The sequence below is a fragment of the Clupea harengus genome, chromosome 9, assembly GCF_900700415.2.
Source record: "Clupea harengus chromosome 9, Ch_v2.0.2, whole genome shotgun sequence".
NCBI classification, from domain to species: domain Eukaryota; kingdom Metazoa; phylum Chordata; class Actinopteri; order Clupeiformes; family Clupeidae; genus Clupea; species Clupea harengus.
This window is the reverse complement of record NC_045160.1, coordinates 8,006,692-8,028,760: the sequence shown is the minus strand read 5'-3', so window position 1 is coordinate 8,028,760 and position 22,069 is coordinate 8,006,692. Positions and strand designations below refer to the sequence as shown.

The 22,069-nt window shown below is 39.6% G+C and overlaps 1 protein-coding gene across 1 annotated transcript in view; it reads right to left on the bottom strand.

Moving 5' to 3' along the window:
* The window catches only part of timm50 (translocase of inner mitochondrial membrane 50 homolog (S. cerevisiae)), a 40,168-nt gene extending 21,681 nt beyond the window's left edge, over positions 1-18,487 (bottom strand). Inside the window, exons 1-3 of the mRNA XM_012828065.3 lie at positions 18,249-18,487; positions 12,931-13,087; positions 5,101-5,132 (exon numbers count right to left, since the gene is read on the bottom strand). Coding sequence (XP_012683519.1) covers positions 5,101-5,132; positions 12,931-13,087; positions 18,249-18,455 — 396 coding nt within the window. The 5' untranslated portion in view covers positions 18,456-18,487. The remainder of the gene's footprint in view (positions 1-5,100; positions 5,133-12,930; positions 13,088-18,248) is intronic.
* Between the last annotated feature and the right edge of the window lie 3,582 nt (positions 18,488-22,069).

Sequence of the window (22,069 nt, the reverse complement as noted above, 5' to 3'; positions counted from 1 at the left end):
TGATAACTTTTGTGGGTCCCGAGGTCCATGTACCAAGTTTGGTTTTGATAAAACAAAGTGTTGCTGAAACTTGCTTGCTTGCTTGTTGCTTACTTCCTGCTTGGCAGCTTCACCACCCATTTCAATTGGCTGCCTCGTGCCTGATGTTCGCTTTGCATTAAAAATGACTGCATGGTCCTGGTTTCACAAGAAACACAGCTACCATCCATTCAGCAAAATGACCATGGCCTATAATTAAAATGGATAACAAGTATTTCAAAGGACATATTTACATGCATGCAGCAGAGAGCTGTCAGAGCAATACAGAGTGTAATCCTAAAATGCTGTTATGCTTTGAAATAATTATTTTGGTTAACTATAGGAAAAGTTCATGGTAGACTCATACAAATGTTGTTTTCTCTTGACCCTGAGGCAGTGCCCTCAAGATACAGTGTGGAGTTTTTAGTGGCATCTAGTGGTGAGGTGGCTGAATTGCAACCAGCTCGAGACAGTGTTTTGTTTTGTCCGTTCTGGGCCGTTTTATTGTACGTCTTATTCCAAGGGAAAATGTAAGGAACTATAATCTATGGATATGGTGGCTGTACACTGATAGGGTGTGAAGCAGTACCTGGGAGTTACGTTCTAAAGGTTCAACCCGTCTAGTGAATGAGGCATGAGTGTGACTTTATAACAGATATATTCTTGTGTTAAATATGAGCATATTGTGAAATTTACATGTACACATAAGGAACAATAAGAGCTTTTTTGTATAAATGTACTGCCATTTATTTACAAAGTTTTGAGAAATGTGCATGTATGTATAAAATGAAGGATTACTAGTTGAAAGCAAGAGTATATTTGAAAACAATACTAAATGTAGAATATCAACATTTATAATAGGACTATAATCCGTCTTATACAACATCATAATACTAGGTTTACATATAGCTGCAAGCAGTGATCACCAGGAGCCAAGCAGAATGTCATAAAGTCTGGACCTTTACATCTCAGGCATGTATTGGTTGCTGAATTTTGAGTGGCCATTGGTGACTATTTTGTTGAGCAAGTTGTGAGCAAATGTACCATATAATAATAAACATAATAAACTAATAATAAACTTTTTTTTTCTTTTTTTAAAGCAGTTCTTGATAAATTAAAATGTGTCAGCACCCCCTACGGGCAAATTCACAAAACATGGCGTGCATCCAAAGACGGTTGGAGTGATGCAGGGTGTGACATTTCCTGAAGTTTGAACCTTTACATCACAGGATAATAGCTAGTGAAGTGCTAGGTTTTCGCTTTGAACAATATTCACTAGGAGGCGCCACTCCACACATGAATCATAATGTTAATGTGCCCTACTAGAGGCCGACCAGAGCGCAGGTCTCACTGGAATTCCAAAAATATCAAAAAGCACAAAAGGAGGCAGAGCCTCCTTCCATCCAAGAAGTGGACACCCTTTCAATCTTTCAATCTACACTAAAGACATTCCTCTTAAGTGAACCATATAGTCATGAATAATGCATCAAAAACCCATCACCTGCCGCAACATTCTTCATACTTCTCGTTAGACATGTTGTATTTAGCAGGAGTGTGCTACAGACAGCGCATGTTGAACTATGTCTAAGGGCCTGATCCCGGGTACATGTGACGCGTGTTGCGGCTATCGCCAGCCAGTTGTGCACTGTATCCTGCCACTATACTATGCTTGTAAAACTAAAATCCCCATGCACCAAGCCAGCCAACATAACTAAACATTACTTATCACAACTAAACACATATAAAATCACCAATATCAATAAAACTGGGCTACAGACAGCACATGTTGTACTGTGAGAGTGCTCTTGTGGATCCCGGGTACAGCATGCAGCACAAGTTGCAGCGGTCACCAGCCAGTTGTTCACCGTTGGGCATCCTGCCACCCTTGCTATCCTTGTATAACTCAAATTTGCATGCAACTGCAACTAAGCATAAACAATATTGCTATACACCTTGCCGGGCAGCCTCTCCCTCTCCTGCAAAATTATATTATGCTAATACTAATAGTGGCCATATTACCTACTATTAACCGTTTCCCTAAATGTATCTTCATCAATTTATCAAATTGATGTTTACTACCCAAATGTTCCCTCTTATAGCGTGACCTTTGTTTGAAAAATCATCTTCTCACCATATCCATAAAGTAGTACATACGCATTTTAGGCAGCCGAACTCTACCCACTCACTTAGTCTAGACTAGCAGGGGAAGAAAGACAATCTTAGGTGTGTAATTCTCTCCACCTGATCTACTTGCAGAAATCCCCGGCCTACACAGGTCCTGGGCTCTGTAATTTTTACTTAAAAGGTTGCCAAGCTTTTGCCCAAAAAATGCTTTAAGCCAACCCCACTTCAAGGGGCGCCATCACAAAGGGACACAAACCTTCTAATCCAGAGGTCGCCAACCTGTCGATCGCGATCGACGTGTCGATCTCGAAGACCTTCCCTGTCGATCTCCAAATTATTATTTTTTTTAAATACAGAATTTTTTTTTTTAACATTTTCTGAAGTGTCTTCTGAAATGTTTTCTAACAGTCTTCGGAAGACCAACGTCAGAAAAGATCTCCGCCTGATTCATGAACGCCAGCTATTTAAATCCGAGGATGTCCGTAGAGTTGATATGAACGTAATCACCAACGATTTCTCACAAATTCAGGCCTTCCCACTAAATGCCCCTTCTAAAGCAGCTTGCACACTGCCCTGACAAACGCCAACATTCTCCAACAAACGCCAACAAACACCAACAAACACCAACAGTTGGGTCAGTGTGCGCCAGCAGTTGGTGTTTGTTGGTCATTGTCGGGTACTGTCGGAAGAGTTCAACATGTTCAGTCGGATTGGGTAAAGTTGCAGAATGTCTGCCCAATGTAGAGAGATTTCCAACATTCTGACAGCTCGTCTGACAGCTCGCAACTAGGCTCAACTCGCGTGCATAAAATCCTCGAGCTCTCTTGGATGTCGTTGTTATCTTGGTTATCGGGCAGTTTGTTAAATAAACCGATATCCTAAGTCTATTTATAGATTAACGTTATGTATTAGCTTAACCCAATGAACGGTTTTCGAGACAGATATTTGTCTATTTTAACTTCTACGACTCGTTTAACACTGCAACGTGTTTCTAAATATTAATATTAAAGGTGACGTTACATGAGTACGTTTGCGCTTATGTTAGTTATCGGCCACTCCCACTTCATTCCAATTACCGTGTTGGTTTTCGAAATATTAATATGCACGCTGTCGTATTAAAAGTTTTGGCACCCTCTGAGGCTGCATGATAATTTACTCTGTCTTCACCAAAAAAATATCACAGTGGGATATTATTCATTTTCTATTTAACACTGAGTACTGGGGTGTTTTCCAGACAAAGATATTTAGTGTAGCAGTATTTTAAATGAAATCAAATGTGAAAAATAGGCTCTGCAAATATTTAGGCACCCTAATAATTGTCATGATTTGAATACCTGTAACTACTCAATACTGAATAATTGCAACACATATTTAGTCTGATTAGCTTGTTAAGCCTTCAATTCCATAGAAAGGTGCATTCAATCATTAGAAAAACTATCTAAGGTAGCCAATTGCAAGATGTGCTTCTCCTCTGAAGAGTGGCAACATGGGGGCCTCAAAACAACTGTCAAATGATCTGAAAACAAAGATGGTCAGTGTTGTGTTGTAACTTCAGTTGATAAATAAAGCAGTTCATATCCAGCCTGCTCATTGCAAATGTGTTTTTTCTTGTTCATATTGAGTGCGGTTAACAAATATTTTCCTTTTCATGTTGCACTGAAATTAAGTGATTTAGTGTGTTCTTGGTCACATCAACTTGAAAGCTGGACCAAAGTGTTTAATTTCACTCAATTACAATTAGGCTAAATAAAAAGTTAAGTTGTAAGTACAGTCTGGACAGTCTTTTTCTCTCAACGCCTCAATAGGTAGATCTTGCCTGTCAGCAAGGCAGAGTTTGTGATCTTTGGCCAAAAAAGTTTGGTGACCACTGTTCTAATCCATATCAGCCATGTGGGTCCAAGTATATGATATCGGAAAAATAGGGAGCAGCAGCAGTCAAACTAACAGGCGGTCATTATTATTTTGAAACCAACATGACTCATCAGGTCTTCCACAGCAGCTTAGTCTACAGGCTACGAAGTAGAATTAGCAGCAAAGCTTCAGACAACCGATACGTAATTTGGAAATCAGGCTATGGACCGGTTCCTGGTATATTTAGATCGATCCAGGGGTCCGCATACCGATGAAGTCGCGTCTCTGGAAACAGAGAGCAAGAGAGGAGAATGATTTACAGTCAAACTGAGATCAATACTCTAGGCCATCAGAATTAATGTTAATGTTTCGCAATGTGTCCAAATTACATAGCAACAATCTCTCCTCGGATCCGTAAATAATGATAGAAAGGTTATATTAGAATGTCGCCGGCTACATTGTAAATTGAGGTTGGGCTCCTGGTGGTTGATGCAATGTTAAATGAAGGTAACTTTTATAATGACCATGTACTTGGTTACACACTGCTCAAATAATTTCAATTAGGACGCAACAAATGGAGAGAGAGAAAAAAAAATTAAAAGGGGGTATGGCCAGACAGTGTTCACGAGTTTCTTTATTTTCAGTCCAGTTTTTACAAAACATACAAAATGTACCTGTGTGTGACAAATTCATATACATTAGATTGTTTTATTTAACTATTGTCTCAGTGTCTATATTTCTGTAAACTGTAACAGTTTCAACCAATGCTATGCATAATATATGTATGTCATAGGCCACCTCACTACCACCCCCTACTGTGTTGCACAGGCACCCTCAAACAAATAGCTAAATCTAGGACCCCAGTATGACCTTGGAACGTCCATCTGTGTTTAGTCAACAGACACATCAACAGACACATAGCTAGCAGCTATTTTCAGTAATTAAGGAACTATGGAGGGCAATTATTGAATTTATAATTATTTTTACGATGTAAAGTGGATACTGTATTCTTCAGAAAGAGGGTATTATGATCAATTATTTTACTAGATTTACAAAAGAAAAAAAAAACAGGACAAATACATCACTTCCTAGTGAAACTTCACATACCTTGTTTCCTTGCTCGTCCACGGAATTACTACCTGTGAAAAAAGGAGCAGTCTTTGTTAATATCTATAACACAACAATCATAACTAAAGGTCCTGCATTACACATCTATATATCAACATTGTATCACAGATAGGTTTGCTCCAGCTGTCACATTCCCCATGTTCAACAGTTAGTGTAGGAGGCAAAAACACAATATCCTCCCTTATTTATAGCACCCATAAATAAACCTCTACTTTAGATTTTTACACATGTTTCCTACTGATAATTAATATGCTGGAAATATGCCACCCTCTGGAATATAACCAGTTTAACAAAGGTAATTATTCCCTTACATCAAAGAGACACATATACAGTAGAGCATACATATGAAACAGATTGAGCCATTTGCTCTTTTGACCTTTGAACCTTATAGGTAAAGGTAAAGGACTGGTATTTAGCAGATGCTTTTAGCCAAAGTGACGTACAAACCACCTGCACTGACCGGGAAGCAAATGCAAGTGAACCACTTGCAAAGCGGAGACGCTAACCCCATAGAAAAGGTTTTTGAGAGGGTACCAGAAATGTAGTGGAGACATTCTTAAAGTAGCACATGACTATTACAGATACCAAGGCCCAAGTTACAAGTTACCATGTTCTGCCCAACATCACTACTTGTGTTGCATAATGACACATTATGTAGCTTATCCGATGTTGCATTAAAAAGGCTAATTGGTTTTAAAAAAACCTTTTGCAAGGGACTGCGAAAGCCATAGCATATGAATAACATAATTTCCATACACATCAAAAATTTCAGTGACCCCCTCAAGCCCTATGGATAAGGGCAGGGGCATCGTCATCCTGGAAGAAACCATTCATCAGAACTGAAATGTTTTATCATAGTATAAAGGTAATCACTCAGACCACCTTTGGTTGATTGGCAGATTATGACCACACTGGGTTAGGATTACATAGCTTTTTCACTGTATACTATATCACTTGGAAACTGTCTAAATACTTTCCTTACTCTCTTGTGAGTGCATTTACAGCCTGGGCATGCTGCTGATACTTCAGCAAATAAATGTATATTTTCCCAAGAACAGATTATTAATCATATTATACACATAATGTAAACCCTTAGAACAGGTCCATTAGTTTAAAAAGGATGTGATAATGTGAATTAAAAATGTATATGCACTATTCATGCAGGTCAATCATGTTCTGGCGTGATGGCTATATTAAAGTCTATTATTGCCAAGAGCTTACACAGACTTAGCTTAGCTGGAGAAAATCATGATGAATGTCATTAGGCTTACATTTTTAATTTTTAATTTAACCTTTATTTAACCAGGAGAAAACCCATTGAGATTAGGAATCTCTTTTTCAAGGGAGACCTGGCCAAGACAGGCAGCAGCATACATACAAACAATAGTTACAGACAGAAACACAAAGGAAGCCAACATTTAGGAGTTAGTGTTGTAGCCAGGTATATTAAAAACATTTACATCTTAAAGAATCTCTCAAGTTTTTTCATTTCAAGTTTAAAAGCATTAAGCGAGATGAAATCATTTCGTTTCAAGACCTTTTGCAAGATATTCCATGCCGAGGGAGCAGAGTACATAAAAGCCCTCTTTCCTATTTCCGTACGGGCATTTGGGACAGTTAGCATAAAACAGTCCTGCGAACGCAAAGAGTATTTGCCGGCACTTTTCTGCTTGATTAGGACACATAGGTTATATGGGAGCAGACCAAGAATTGCCTTATATATAAAGGAGTACCAGTGACAGAGCCTACGAGTGGCCAGAGCAGGCTATCCTACCTGAGAGTATAGCTCACAGTGGTGAGTCAGAGCTTTACAGTTTGTAATGAACCTCAAGGAAGCATGGTACCCTGTGTTAACCTTATGAAGACACTGAGCAGAGGTGTGCATGTACAATAGGTCACCATAATCTTGCACAGATAAAAAAGTGGGGGCAACAAGTTTCTTTTTTACATTAAAAGAAAAGCACAACTTATTTCGAAAATAAAAACCCAGTTTTAGCCTCAGCTTTTTCACCAGGTACAGAATATGCGGCTTAAAAAAAAAAAAGTGAGGGAGTCATCAATCAAAATACCCAGGTATTTATAAGAGTTTACAATCTCTATATCACTTCCCTCAAGAGTGACAACAGAATGGATATGTTTAGGTCTGTCCCTAGTGTTGGTAAACAACATACATTTATTTTATCTGCATTTAGGATCAGTTTCAGCTGAAGTAAGGTATTTTGGAAAACAATAAAAGCATTCACAAATGTGCACAGTGGCACATAAAGTTATGCCATTTCAGACATAGCATTCTAACAAGCCATTTTGAAATGTGGGTAATGTGTTTATACTGAATGTTTTCTATTGTCTTTTCAAAGAAAAAGGTGGGAGAGTTTAAGGGACACCTAGAGATGCCATGACCATGCAGTCAGGCAGTACAGTCGGACAACACACAGAAACAGCCCACAGTCAGACAGCACAGCGAGTGAGCCTGAGCATAAGACTGAGACCAAGGAGCCGGAGCCAGTCAAGTGCTGAGGGACAGGCAGTGTACACACACAAAAACAAGAAGAGAGCACACTGCACAGCTTTTGAGGAGAGGCTGCAAACAGCTTTTGAGGAGAGGCTGCAAACAGCTTTTGAGGCTGTGGGTAGGAAAGGTAGCCCTCCCCCTCAGGACGGTAACAACTCTTTTTTTTTTTTAAAGTAAAAAAAGTAAAGTAAAAGTTCAAACGTTTTTATAAAAAAATGTTAAAGCCTCCTGGAGGACTTTAGGACACCAGTATACGTGGCAAAATGTCTGGAGACTGGAGAGACAGACAACACTGAACACTGGGCTAAGAGTTACGGGGTACAGCTGACAGGGCTGTAAGGGGTGTTAGTACGCTTATTTAACCTTGCAGTCTTATCAGCTGCATCTTGTTCTCTCGCACACACACACAGCCCAATTGTTCATTCAAGGTCTGTTGAAGTTGTTCAAGTTATTATGATTAAGAAGCAGACTTTATGTTAATTTCAGAATCACAGGGTGCAGCTGACAAAGCTGTGAGGCACATATTGTAAAATGACACTGTCCAATGTATATTATGCACAAAATAGGCGAGGTTTTTTAGGTTGCAAACTTCCAAGGCTTATTTGGTGAGATACAGACAATTGACAAAAAAAAAAAGCCTGAGACGGGACTGAGGTCGATGACTGGGCATCTGAAAAAACTAAATCTCAGTGAGACAGGGATGACACCAACAAGGTTACGGCGTACGTCACATTCTTTCATAAATAACACTGGTAGGGATGTTTATGCAGAAAAACTAGCAAGTCGGTCACTTTCCTTACACAGCCAAACACAACACAAGACATAGCAAGATGGCTAATAAGTCACTACTGACTAGTCCAACAGAGAGAAGGCCAGCCCGGCATTCTAACTCTCGCCAACGAGTAAAAACCAGTCCAAGACTGACTCTTGTTCAGTCTCTTGCTCACTTCTTCCACGGTTTATTCATTTTCTCTGCCATGATGTCCATACAGAGAATACGGTGCATAGTTACATGGTGCAATACCAGACGTGCCGTTTCCGTATTGAAAGTCAGCGTACCACCAAAATGATTTAAAGCGGTTACATAAAGGCCACCTTGGTAAACACTCAAACTGCAAGCACCACAATTTCAGTTAATAAGGAAAGAAAGTATTATCAACAGTACTGATAACCTTACCAATCAATTCTCTCAGCTTGGAAACCTGTCCTTGTTCACTCAATGTGGAATTGTGTCACTTGCCTTAACTCTTCACAGGTTTTTCTACAATAGAAGGGATCACCTCACAATCAATATAAAACCACCTTTCCACTAGTTTTCCCTTACTAATAGAAACACTTCTACATTTGCTAGGTTTCACTTTCATCCATTCTTGCTTATTTCAGCATTTCATTTCATTTCACTTGGCAAACAGCTGATGGGTACATGGGGCAATTGTTGTCACTGACCGTGGTTACATGGATTCGAATAACTGCCTTAGTCGGACTGAAATCGCATTATCCGTTCCATGTAAGCACCTTAGTCGGATCGTAGTCGGACCGCACATAGTCGGACTAACTCCCCTGGATAACTCGATCCGATCCAGTTGATAGTTCGACTATTGCGGCATGTAACGGTGAATTGGATAAGGAACTGGACTTTGCGTCTTTGCGCATGCTCCCTCTCTCCCTGCCAGGTCGTGACCCGGAAGACGAAAGAGGGATAAGTTGTCTCAACTGTTCATACTAATGACACGGTTTTTTATGAATATCCTGCAGACTGTCTCACAAGCTTATTCTTGTTGATTATGAACAAACATAATAGAAGAGGTCCGAAGATATGAGCACCTTTACAACCCCTCCTTAAACACGTATAAGGACGTTCCACATTTTATTTGCTTAAAACAACAGCAGTACTGTCAAATCAGCTGTTACTCGGCTATTACCTGACCAAGGTTCCATGGCAATGTTCCGAAAGCCCATTTTTCCGACAGCCCGCTGTTCCGAAATTGTGAGTACAGCAACGTGAACCACTATTGCCCACATGCACATCCCAATGAATCACACAATCATAAACATATAAATGCCTTTATTTCACAAGAATTAACTTGAATTCAGAATATTATTATACACACATGCATTTGCATCGCGATGATACAAAAATATTTGTATGATTGCCAACGCATGCATGCTTTGTCAGTGCTTGACAAGATCTGCGTAATGTCCTGCGACAATCTGCCGGTGATTTCCTTCGCATGAGTGGTAGCCTACCCCATATTCAAAACCAGAGTAGGCTAAGTTAACAAATATTGCCTAGGAAAAGTTATATGCATGATAGCCCGGTGAGCGTCTCTGCTCTGCTGTGCAAACGAAATGCTTTGAGTGTTTTGTGCCACTTAAAATATTTCTAAATTTTGCCAGGGGGACTATTTTTCGGAATATTGAGATTTCGGAATATCGGGCTTTTGGAACACTGGGCCGTCTCCCCTGACCAATACCTGTCAAACTTGGTGATACTATTCACAACTAATTTGTCCTTCATTTTATCAAATATTATCAATAAATTTGGTATTGTGCCCGCGAGGCACGCGTGAGTTTAGTTGTGTTCAGTTATCTGGCGCTGAAAAAAACCACGAATAAGTACTGTTAAATCAGAAAGCAAATCAGCGGTCACTCGGCTATTACCTGACCAATACCTATCAAACTCGGTGATACTATTCACAACTAATATGTCCTTCATTCTATCAAATATGATGAAATTTGGTATTGTGCCCGCGAGGCACGCGTGACTTTAGTTGTGTTCAGTTATCTGGCGCTGAAAAAAAAAAACCACGAAAAGGTACTGTCAAATCAGAATGCAAATCAGCTGTCACTCGGCTATTACCTGACCAATACCTATCAAACTCGGTGATACTATTCACAACTAATATGTCCTTCATTCTATCAAATATGATGAAATTTGGTATTGAGGCACGCGTGAGTTTAGTTGTGTTCAGTTATTTGGCGCTGCCCTCTAAAGAGAGACGTGACGGGTGGATCGAGATATTTTCCCGTAAATACCTTTACCTAAATACCTTTATAGACAACATCGATCATACACTCCCATTGCACTCAAACAACCACACTCAAACGAGGAGATATTGTATCAATTAGCCTATTATGTATTGTATTAATTGCACAGAGTTCCAGTGGCGCATGCAGCCGTACGCACTGTGCGTACCTTCTGCTACGCGAGAAGAAGAAAAATATATCATGAACGCATATTTATTAAAATGGGGAAACTATAAAATCGGAGTACAGACAACTAATGCCCAGCGTTGACGATGCAGATACAGAGCTGGAAACAGCTAAATGAGTTACGCAGTGAACTTTATCAAGCCCTGGAAAGTTCGGCAAATTTCTAGCCAAACATTCATTGCGTCCTGAAGGTCTTGTATCTATCTACGAAAAGACTGACTGGACTTGCTCTCATGAATATTCACACAGATTTGGAAATCGACAGCGAAGAAGTACTAAAACAATTTGATGCAACTGGCAGAAGGGCAATGCGTTTAGGCTGTAACCCATTATTTGCGCGCATGTGTGAATGTGCGTGCGTTTCTCTCGCCTTTTATCTTTCACCTTTGAATAATGTAACTTATAAACACATCGGCCTGGCAGAAACAAACAAACAACCCAAGAGGCAACACGCATTTCTGGACCGATGAACAGACGCGATTCATGCTCAATCAACTGTTGTTGTTATTGGTAGTGGTGAAGAGGTCAAGCGGAAAGGGCTGTATCACCACTAGTTGTAATAAAAACAGCGCCACCTATCGTATGGGATATGACATGCTTTCGGCCAATGATTCGATTTATTCACTGCCATGTATATTGGGATAATAGCACCTACCCTCGAAAGAAAACATAGTCCGACTAAGCAAAGATTCGAATTATACCATCATGTAAACACACTGAGTGTAGTCATGTCATCCATCTAAGCTCAGATGGGAGGTAACCAGATGCCGTCCTGCAGCCTTTCACCACCAACAACCCATTTAGATGCATGCCCTTATAATTACTTCCATGGCCATGGTGAAAGCCATCTGTGAAATGGTACATCCAGCCAAGATGCCAATCTCCAAATGCTGCTAGGATGTGGCATAATTACTTGTCTTAAAAGCACAACTAAATACGCCCTGACTAACACTTAAATCTAAGTTTAAGGTCCCAAAATGTGTTTTAATAAATAACTTTTGAATCAGAAGATCAGTCATGAGTAATCCTTTAGAAATTCAACCTGCACATCGGGAGCGATGGGGGTTCAGTGTCTTGCTCAAGGACACTTCAACACTTGGTGAGTGGGAGTCAGGATTGAACTAGCAACCTTCCGATTGCTGAACGACCTCCTGAACCACTATCACCCCCATAATAAGCTATAGCTTCAGTCTACAGCTTTTCAGTCAATTTGTTTTTGTTCAGTCCTGTTAATTTAAGGCCTAATTGCCATTGTATTATTTATATGTGCATTTATATTGAAAAACTGAATAGCGATCAAAATAAAATTACTACTACTGCTGCCACTACAGTTCATAGGGCCTACTTCCCCTTGCAAATTCGTTTTTGAAATGTTTCAAACTGATAATTTATTTTTTTAAACCAATGATGTGTGAAATGTTAACTACTATGAATGAGTGTTGTCAGTTTAAGTTCTGAGGATCCAAAGTATTGAGAGGGTGGGGCTGTACACCCACACCCTCTGCCAAATCAGATGCAACAGACACTAAAGGGGCAGTTTCACAAACAAGAACATTTTCAGATGAACCAAATATCTCTGTGTACCTCAAAATATATGATTATGTTTGGCCTGATAATCAATTATACACATACAATTCTCAATCATTGACTGGTTTGGGGTGAAATGGCCTTTTACATATTTCATTCAGACATGATGGTCACAGCTGCCACTGCTAGTTCGGATGAAATATGAACCACATCATGAATGTGACGGCTCAATGACTATTGCATATTTGACACAAACACTGAAAAACAAACAAGTGAAATCATACCAACACCTAAATGTGTTAAGCTATGTTGCTAGCTTTTAAGAGATTTAACAAATTACTCAAATCCCACAACAAATCGTAAGCCTGACGTCCTGAGACAATCAAGGTTTCCTGTCGGGTAACCAAAAAGCAACACCACTAACAGACATTTGTTTTCAGACATTTTTTTTTTTTTTTTTTTTTTTTTTAGGAGATTCTGAGAAATCTGAAGGCTGAGAACTGGGAGGGTCGGGGTGAATTCCCATGCAAGGCACAATCATTCATACAACCACTCACCAAATATGTACACGACGCCAACTGCAGCACCAACTCCCATAAGTCCTGCTAACCGGAAAACCACTTTCTTGGCAAAAGCTGTGTTTTCATTCTGTTTCTTTTCCTCATTCTTCTCTTGTCTTTGGTTGGAATCGTCCCCTCTTTCAGAAGATTGGTCCTGTCCATAAAAAATAAATACAAATAAATACAAAAACATTAAAAAAAAAATCAAGCGACAATCAGATTGACATACACTTTTTCATTCACTGTAAAAGAAAAGGTCCCAAAACAAAAAGAATTCAACTTTCTGGTGGACGCCTTCCCAACCCACCCAAGGGGTGGAAATCACAGAAGGAAAAAAAATGTATTGCTTCCCCCCATATTTTACTGTAAACATTATTATGTAAATGAATACATTTTTTTGTCTCAGTTTTATCCAGCCCCAACCACACCACAATACAGCCCTTCATTTGAGGAAGAGGTGCTGAGCTCTGCTGAGACAGACTCATGTAGCCAATGGGTAACCTTTCAGTAAGTAGTTGACTTTGTTTGAACCAAGTTAATTTTACCAACGTCAGAACTTTCATTACTTTTACAACTCAACTGAATGAACAAATGTATAATTTATAAATCAGGCTTAATTTTGTTCACTGCTTTCAATAGGTAGCTCCCACTCTTAAATGTCAGCTAGGTAGGGGGTAAGCTAGCTATCTGACAGCTGGATATTTGCTGGTTAGCTACAGAGACCATACACATATAAACGTTGCATTGACTTCCATTGATTTCCACCCTGACCAATCACAAAAATGTGTCATTATTGTAATAGCTGTTCTTGTATGGTGGGTAGCCTAATATACAAACAAACATGTCGAGAACTGGCAAGTCACCAGTGAGAGTAGACTGGCTAACATTCAGTTACCGTTATTGACGTTACCTAGGTTAAGGTTAAAGCCAACTAACCAAGTGTTGTAGCGCTCCACTGGTTAATGGTGCATTGCCATGACGTCATTGTGGCTACTCCACCTCCTAGCAAACCTGTGGTATCACCGCAGCATAAATTGCAGGACAAATGGGTCACGGTAAAGCGAGGACTTCATTACAAAATAAATCGATGTCCGTGAAACAGTCACAACCCATCTGAATTTCACTTACAAATAATTTGCTAACTCTAAACGCAGAAACTAAGATACTAAAACCATGTCAGTGCTTATTCTTGCTAAACAAATGTCAGACTCAGTAGTGTGTTTGGGTCCCATACACATTAACTGTGGTGTATAGCAGATTAGTATCACTCAAAAACGGGCTATCAGAATGGTTCCTATGCAATGACGTAGGCTTTATCAACAACTAGCCAACATTCTGGAGGAAGCAGGGTGATGGCATCCAAACCTCTCGGGAGGGTGCCAGCCTCCTTTCGAAAAACTTAACGCACCATCTAGCCAAGCCTGACTACCCTAAATTAACACTAGGAAGCAGAACTACTAGCCTATACTGACCTCTGCTGCACCAATAGAATCATTGCTCATATTTAAATCATATACAAACTGTATCTTTACCCAGAACTTCTAAGCCCACTATAAATCAGACTGATGGAGGTATTAGACAGGAAAATCTGATCAAGATAAAAACTATCTGTACAAAATGCTACCAGTACACCTAAAGCTCGGCCGTATTAACATACGGTTAACAAGTTGATAACGGACAACCACATTGAAATTCTTTTTTCTAACCGAAACCTGGCTAAAACCAGATTAATTCCTAAAGTCTACTCCTCCAAGTCATGTTAACTGCCACATTCCCCGCAGTACAGGAAGTGGAGTAGCAACAATTTTCCATGCCAGCTTAGGTATTTCCCCAAGACCTGAATTTTAAATCAAATAATTTGAAGTCTTTGTACTTCATCTTACACATCCAAAGTGGAACACCACCCAACGTCCTATCCACCTTGGTTATAAACCACATGGACAATGAAAATAATAGCCTTACAATCGCATTCCAATCAATAATAGACTCTATTGGGTTTTCCCAACATGTAAACATGCCAACTCATTACCACAACTAATCATTGACCTTGTATTAACATATTGCTTTGAAATTGCCCCCCCTATAGTTCTACCTCAAAATACTGCCCTTTCAGATCACCAACTTATCAACATGAAATTAGGACTCTGAGCAACATCGTAATCAACCCACTTCTACAGCTGTTGTTTATGACAAGACAACAGCAGAATTCAGGTCACAACTACCAGCCCCACTTGCCACAGCTCTTACTCCTGGCACTGAAAATGGCATAAGCACATCCCCACCTCATCGACCTACTAACAGATGGCGTCATATGTGCGCTTCACTCAACCCTTGACACTGTTGCACCATTGAAAAAGAATTTTTTTTTTTTTTTATAAAAGACTCGCACTCGCCCCATGGTACACTGATCAGACTCGTTCACCTAAACAAATTAGACGGATCCTAGAAAAAAAATGGTACTCCACCAAACTTGAGGTATTCCATCTGGCGTGGAAGGATAGTCTTCTAAACTATAAACGAGCACTTTCTGAGGCGAAATCAGAATTAATATTCTTATAGTGATTGAAAATAATAATTAAAAAAAAAACAAGGTTTCTCTTTAACACCATTTCTAGACTAACAAAAAACACAATACAATCAAACATTCTGTTCCTCTTATCTGTAGCAGTAACGATTTTTCAACAACAACATTTATATATAAAAAAAAAAAAAACCTCCCCATCCATGACCCTACAGCCCTTCCAGAGTGCACTATGGTAACCTCTGCAACACCCCCACAACCTGGTGCACTCCACCTTCACACCCATTGACCTCCCTGCTCAAATCATCTAAATCATCAACGTGCCTACTAGACCCTATCCCCACAAAACTACTTAAACATGCGCTACCCTTCTTAAGTGAGACATTACTTAAAGTAATGAACAACTCACTCATTTCAGGATATGTTCCAATCATTCAAAATAGCAGTGATCAAACTATCTTTCAAAAACCTAACCTTGATCCTGATAATCTGGCTAACTATAGTCCCATATCTAACCTCCCTTTCTTGTCAAAAATACTTGAAAAAGTAATAGTTAAGCAACTTACTTCCTTTCTACATGAAAACGATATCGAAGAAGTCTTCCAATCTGGCTTTAGAGCCCATCACAGCACTGAAACGGCCTTACCCGTCTACCCAAGATAGAAACCTGGGCTACAAGATGTAAAATCTTGGATGGCTAACCACTTCCTGCTCCTTAACTCTGATAAAACTGAGATTATGCTTGTAGGCCCCAACCAGTTGAGAATGAGACCATCTAGCCATCTACCCACACTCGATGGCATCTCATTAACACCCAACACCAGCATCAAAAACCTTGGTGTTACCATCAACTAAGACCTCCTACTTGATTCTCACATAAAACAGATCTCAAAGACATTGTTTTTTTTTTCATCTACACAATATTGCCAAAATTAGTCCTATCCCTCCAAACAAATCCACACTTTTATTAAGTTGCAACTAGATTACTTCAATGCTCTCCTGTCCGGATGTAGCAACAACTCAAAAAAGAGCCTCCAGCTTATACAGAACTAAAAAATATCAACATCTCACCTGTACTTGCCTCTCTGCATAGGCTCCCTGTCAAAAGTAGAATTGATTTCAAAATACTCCTTCTAACATACAAAGCCCTAAACAGTTTGGCTCCAAATTTGTTCTCCGCCATTGCCCACCACGATCACTTCGTTCCCAGAGAATTTTATGTGCCTTATAACCAGTAGTGTTTTGCATTAAAATAGTATAGTATTTTTTGCATACCATATTCTAATAATTCTAGACATAGCGACTGCTCACGTGGCATTCAGAAAGATGTGAATTTCCACCGAAAATCTGAGTTCCAATTTAAGAGGCCGTTTCCATATCAACATCTTGTTGGACACTAATTCACTATGTTGGTGTAATTAGCCTAAGCCTTTAGTCGCTTACTCTGCCAGCAATGCTATGTGCATTATGTAGACATTTAAGAAAACGGGCACAAGTGACTCATCTCGTCAGACACTGAATGTAAATCTTGTGATAATAAACCCACAAGATTATGCCATTCCTCACTTGAACACAACTTGTGCAATAATGAAAAATTAAGTTGACTTTGAATTTGGTCTGGCACTTATACACTTTATATTTATAACATTATTACTCTTATTATCCAGTCCATTGTCACCCCCACCCCCATCTTTACTGGCCCTGGACTGCTGATAATGTTTTACTGTACTTTTTGCTTGACTTATTATTATTATTATCATTATTGCCATTCCTGCCCTTATTGTGACGACCTTGTGTTACCCTGCGCACTTTAAAAATAAAACACTTTGACTTTGTTGATGTAGGCTGACGTTACCTATCAAACAGTAGCGTAAATACTGTTCAAATTGTGCTAGCTTGCGACATCACCAAAAAAACCACACCTTCACCTAGGGGGCAATGCAATGGTTTCTGCTATAGTATAGTTGAAAAACAGTTGATCACAGTTATGACTAGAATTTTTTTGACGAACTACCTTCGGATATTTTCAGACGATTAGGCAACATTTCCACCACTGATCGTAATTGCAATTGCCAATGTGGCTGCCGCAGAGCGATTTCATCATCAAATAACGTTGTGTATTCGTAAACCACTATGCAATTTCAAACACAGCCAATGCCTGACGTTATTTCGAAAGTCATTAGGTTTGGGGACATCACCTACAAATATTTCTGACCTTTAAAAAAAAGACATAAGGGTATTTAGCCATGTTACCACGTTCAACCAATGTAGCCACCAATTCACGCCGGCCAGCTTCTGTACAGTACTCTTGTCAATTTAGTTAACTCGTGGGTATTACACTTGGTCCTGGCAAATGATACATGGTGAGGTTAACGTTAAGTAACTCGCTAGTCGACGTTGGGATGATACCATTCCAGTGTTGATGAGCTTCAGCGTTTGATAACCTATACAACCTGGGAAAACCTTTACTGTTTCTTTAGTAACCTTTCCAAGTGTAATTATCGCAGTAGCTATTGTTGTAAAAAAAAGAAAACGTCAGACACATTAGTGTTAACTTAAATGGTAGGACGTCTGACAGCATCGGTTAACGTTACCTTGACCAAAGGTATGCTAACGTTAAATGTCAGGCCACAGACATTTCATGAGTCAAAACAAAAGTGGGTCATGATTCATATTCTAATGCCAACAAATAGTGTCTCCTCTACTAAAGCTTAACATACAGGTTAACGTTACTGCTAACAACTGCGGCTTGTGTTAGCCGAACGAATGAACTAACGTTAGCTGGTCAGCTCACCTGACTCCTCTGTTGCTGCTGAAGACGTTCTTGCAAAATTGCTTGAGCCAATCCACCTGCGGGACTACTGTCTGGTTTTGGGGGATCTGTAGACAGTACACGAATCAAATCCATCATAGACGGATCTAGGCAGCGGACACCTTTCCGTAGCCGGAGAAGGCCATGGCTAGCCCGAACACACATGGGGTACACAGACATCGCCGCCATCTTGAATATATTGTTTGAAGAGGCAGAAACACCAGAGAAGAGGACAACGTGTGCTATTGGCTCTTGTTTTTCCGGTTTTTTGATTGACAAATGAGTAGTGCAATGACAGTCGTTGACCTCTACTACGTATTTTCAAAAGTACAGGTTTGTTCAGCAGTATCACCAATTACTGACCTTGTACTAACCTTAACGTTAGCTAAGATCCCAAGTAGACCCAATAGGTGAAAGTAACACAAATTAATTGATAGAAAAATGAGGTAATGAAAATGCATGTGCATTGAAAAACAGAGTGATTGAAAAAGTGATACAAATTAAATTATACAAAGTTGAGGGGTAAAAATGTATTTAGTTATTTTTTTTAAACGTAATGATAAGCTGCCAGTCTGATAATCTACTCTGTACCATTCATCAGTCACCTAGGGTTATACCCATAGACATATGTCTATGGTTATACCCAAATACCCAGCTGACATTGATAATTTACAGCAAGCCATGTTTGTTACTTCCGGCCCTCGGAGGATGTGTCGTCACTTTGTAGTCCATCCCGGACTTCTGCGTCAAAGCAAAGCAGTTTTCTCGATGGGAGAATAACATGGGGATGTTGGGGATTGTTCCTACTCTGTCGGTAATGGTGCATACTCCCAATTTGCCCTACAAACTTCATCTGACTTTGAGTAGATCATGTGATTTCAGAGTGCAGATTAACATTTGTGCTACATCGGAGCTAATTGAAAATATAGACAGCGCCCACTTGGGGCATCCCGGCTGTGAATGAAGTGGGGGCTTTGCAAACCTAAACGTTACCTACGGATTTGCAAAGTATTTATGTTTTCAGTGAACAAGGCATTGAGCATTTTGATGGCGAAAATAAGGTTGTGCAAACTCTTACGTAACCTACGGATTTGCAAACGAGTTCTTTCTTCAGATAACAATTAGGAATGGATAATATTGATGGCGACGTCGTCCGCCAAGTAAGTTTTATATTTAAGGGTAGATTTAATGCTATATTGTGTTGTATTGCATTGGAAGTTTTACAGTTTCCATTGTGTAGCGTTGTATTTATTGTGCTTTTCACTCCAAAACCGAACTTTCCGTTTGAGGCTAGAAGGGAATCCGCTTTCTTGTTAGCCAAACTCTATCCTAGTCCCTAGAGACTTGTTTATAGTGCGACTGCTTGTCCAGTGACGTGTTTTTTTTTGTATGCCTGCATGTCTGCCCTGATTTATAGCCTTTTCATTCAAGCAATGATTATTAAAGCCTACTTAGCAATACAAAAAAAATACTAATTACTCGGATGATCAACAAATTGAATAGGAATATTAACACTGTGACTGATGACATTACAGATGCATGACAACGCTGGACGTGTGCATTAAAAGTAGGCTACGCATGACACCCAGTGTCCCGGTTTGGGAGTTTGGTTAACAAGAAAACTGCTTCCCTTCTAGCCTCAAACTGACTTGAAAAACACAAGAAATATAACGCTACACAATGGAAAATGTGACCATTCCAATGCAGTACAACACAATATAGCATTACTGCAAATCTACCCTAAATGTAGATTAATTAGACTGCTCCATTCCTTGTTCTCTGAAGAAAGAAATCGTCTGCAAGGTCGTGGGTAACATTGAGGTTTGCAAAATCCCATTTTTGCAGTTGAAATGTTCCGTTCCTTGTTAATAATTTGCATATCCGTGGACACTGTTACGGTTTGCGAAACCCTAATTTTCCTCCACAACCGATTTACAAAGATTTACAAATACCCCGTGATTTTCAAACAAACAGAATGTGATTTATAAATAACCAACGAATTGAAAATATGCACACCATGTTTTACAAATACAAAACACACGTCTCAAACAAACAGGATGTACTTTGCAAATACATATCACCATAGGCGGAGATCCCGGGGGAGACGGCTACCATAAAGTTGTCCCCCCCCCCAACAATCATTGACATTTTTTTTTTTGTGATTTTTTTTGAAAAAAAAAATTGAAATAAAAATACGACGACACAAGCGGTGCTAATTATAGATGTAAAACAATGTGTTTTTTAAGTGTTGAAAAATCATGTTCCCCCTATTCCTCAAAGTGGTTTGGTTCACATGCTGTTTCCAACGGGCAGGGCAGCGCTACCGGCAGCTCCGTGTTTCAGTTAATCAGCCCAGTAGCCTACACGGTCAGATTGTCAGACAGTTTCCTACTCTGTCCCCTGTCGCTGCCGCTATTACGATATGTAAAGAGATTTACCTCATTCTCGAACGCAGTAAGAACATGTAAAGAAGAAGTTTTTTTATAAACTCCATTTACGAAGTTCCAATCGATATGCACAAGTATACATACGTTTATTAATGGATTGGCATGACAACGTGAACGTATTACCGCATGCCGGTAATTAACACAGTTAAGATAGCTAGCTAGACAGTCTAGGACACTGCCTGTCAGGGGCAGGTTCATGCTAGTTAATAAACGTAGGTCTACATCTCAGTGCCTCTCCAGATTTGTTAAATTATCTGAAGTTAAATGAATGTCATCTTTTTCTGCGGTCCATCAACTATGCTGGTATTGTAGTATGGAGTGACAGTGGCGCAGGAGGTAGAGAGGTCGTATTATAATCAAAAGGTTGCTAGTTCGATTCCCTGTTGAGCTGTTTTGTAACTTATTTTGAGAATCAAGTTCTCTTGAACTTTGGACATTATTTGTCTGTGAATAGATATTTCGTGTTAGTACATTTAATGCTGTTTAGATAATTCTAAAATGACTTCGAATTTCTGTTTGTAAATGTGATAAGAGAATTCGGTATTTAGCAGTTTATGCTAGCTCTCGTGAAAGCAATTTGTTCATGTCCCCCCCCCCCGGAATTACACTCTGAAATTTGACCATGTATTGTCCCCCCCTACAATGAAATGGGATCTCCGCCCCTGCATATCACACGACAAAGACACGTCTAACAAAAAATGTAGTGACAAAAAGTTTTACAACAAACGGAATGTGATTTATAGGCCTAAATGTCCAACAATTTGCAAATATGCACACCATTACAGATACGAAACACACCTGTCAAACAAACATAATATTATTTGCAAATGCACGACACATCTGTAAAAAAATGTTTCAATGCGTTTTGAAAATAAAAATGCTAGGCTACTCGCAAACAAATAAAGGACAGATTACACAACTGTAAAGAATGGAAATAAATACATTTTGCATGTCTGTATTATCGGTTTACAAGTGGAACACATTTTTTCTACAAGTAGGCAACACAGCAACCATGTCATTTGTGGGTCAGGTGAATTTCTTTTTTTTTTGCACGGTTTTTCTGCTTGTACGAGCTGCAAATGTAAAGGCACCAAAACAGCAGGTTGTGCTACAGGCACCTCATCAAGGGGCTGATGGACCGTGTGACTGGAGAACAAGAGAGTTGACTGTCTTATTTATACATTAGTCAGAAAAGATTTTGGTGCGGTTGTTTAATTTTCTTTACATCTTTATCAGTTATGATTACAGATAACTCGATCCTCCACATTAAGCTAAGGCAGGGGTTTTCAACCGGGGGTCCGTGGCCCCCTGGTGGTCCGCGACGGCATTGCAGGGGGTCCGCGACATGAGCCCATG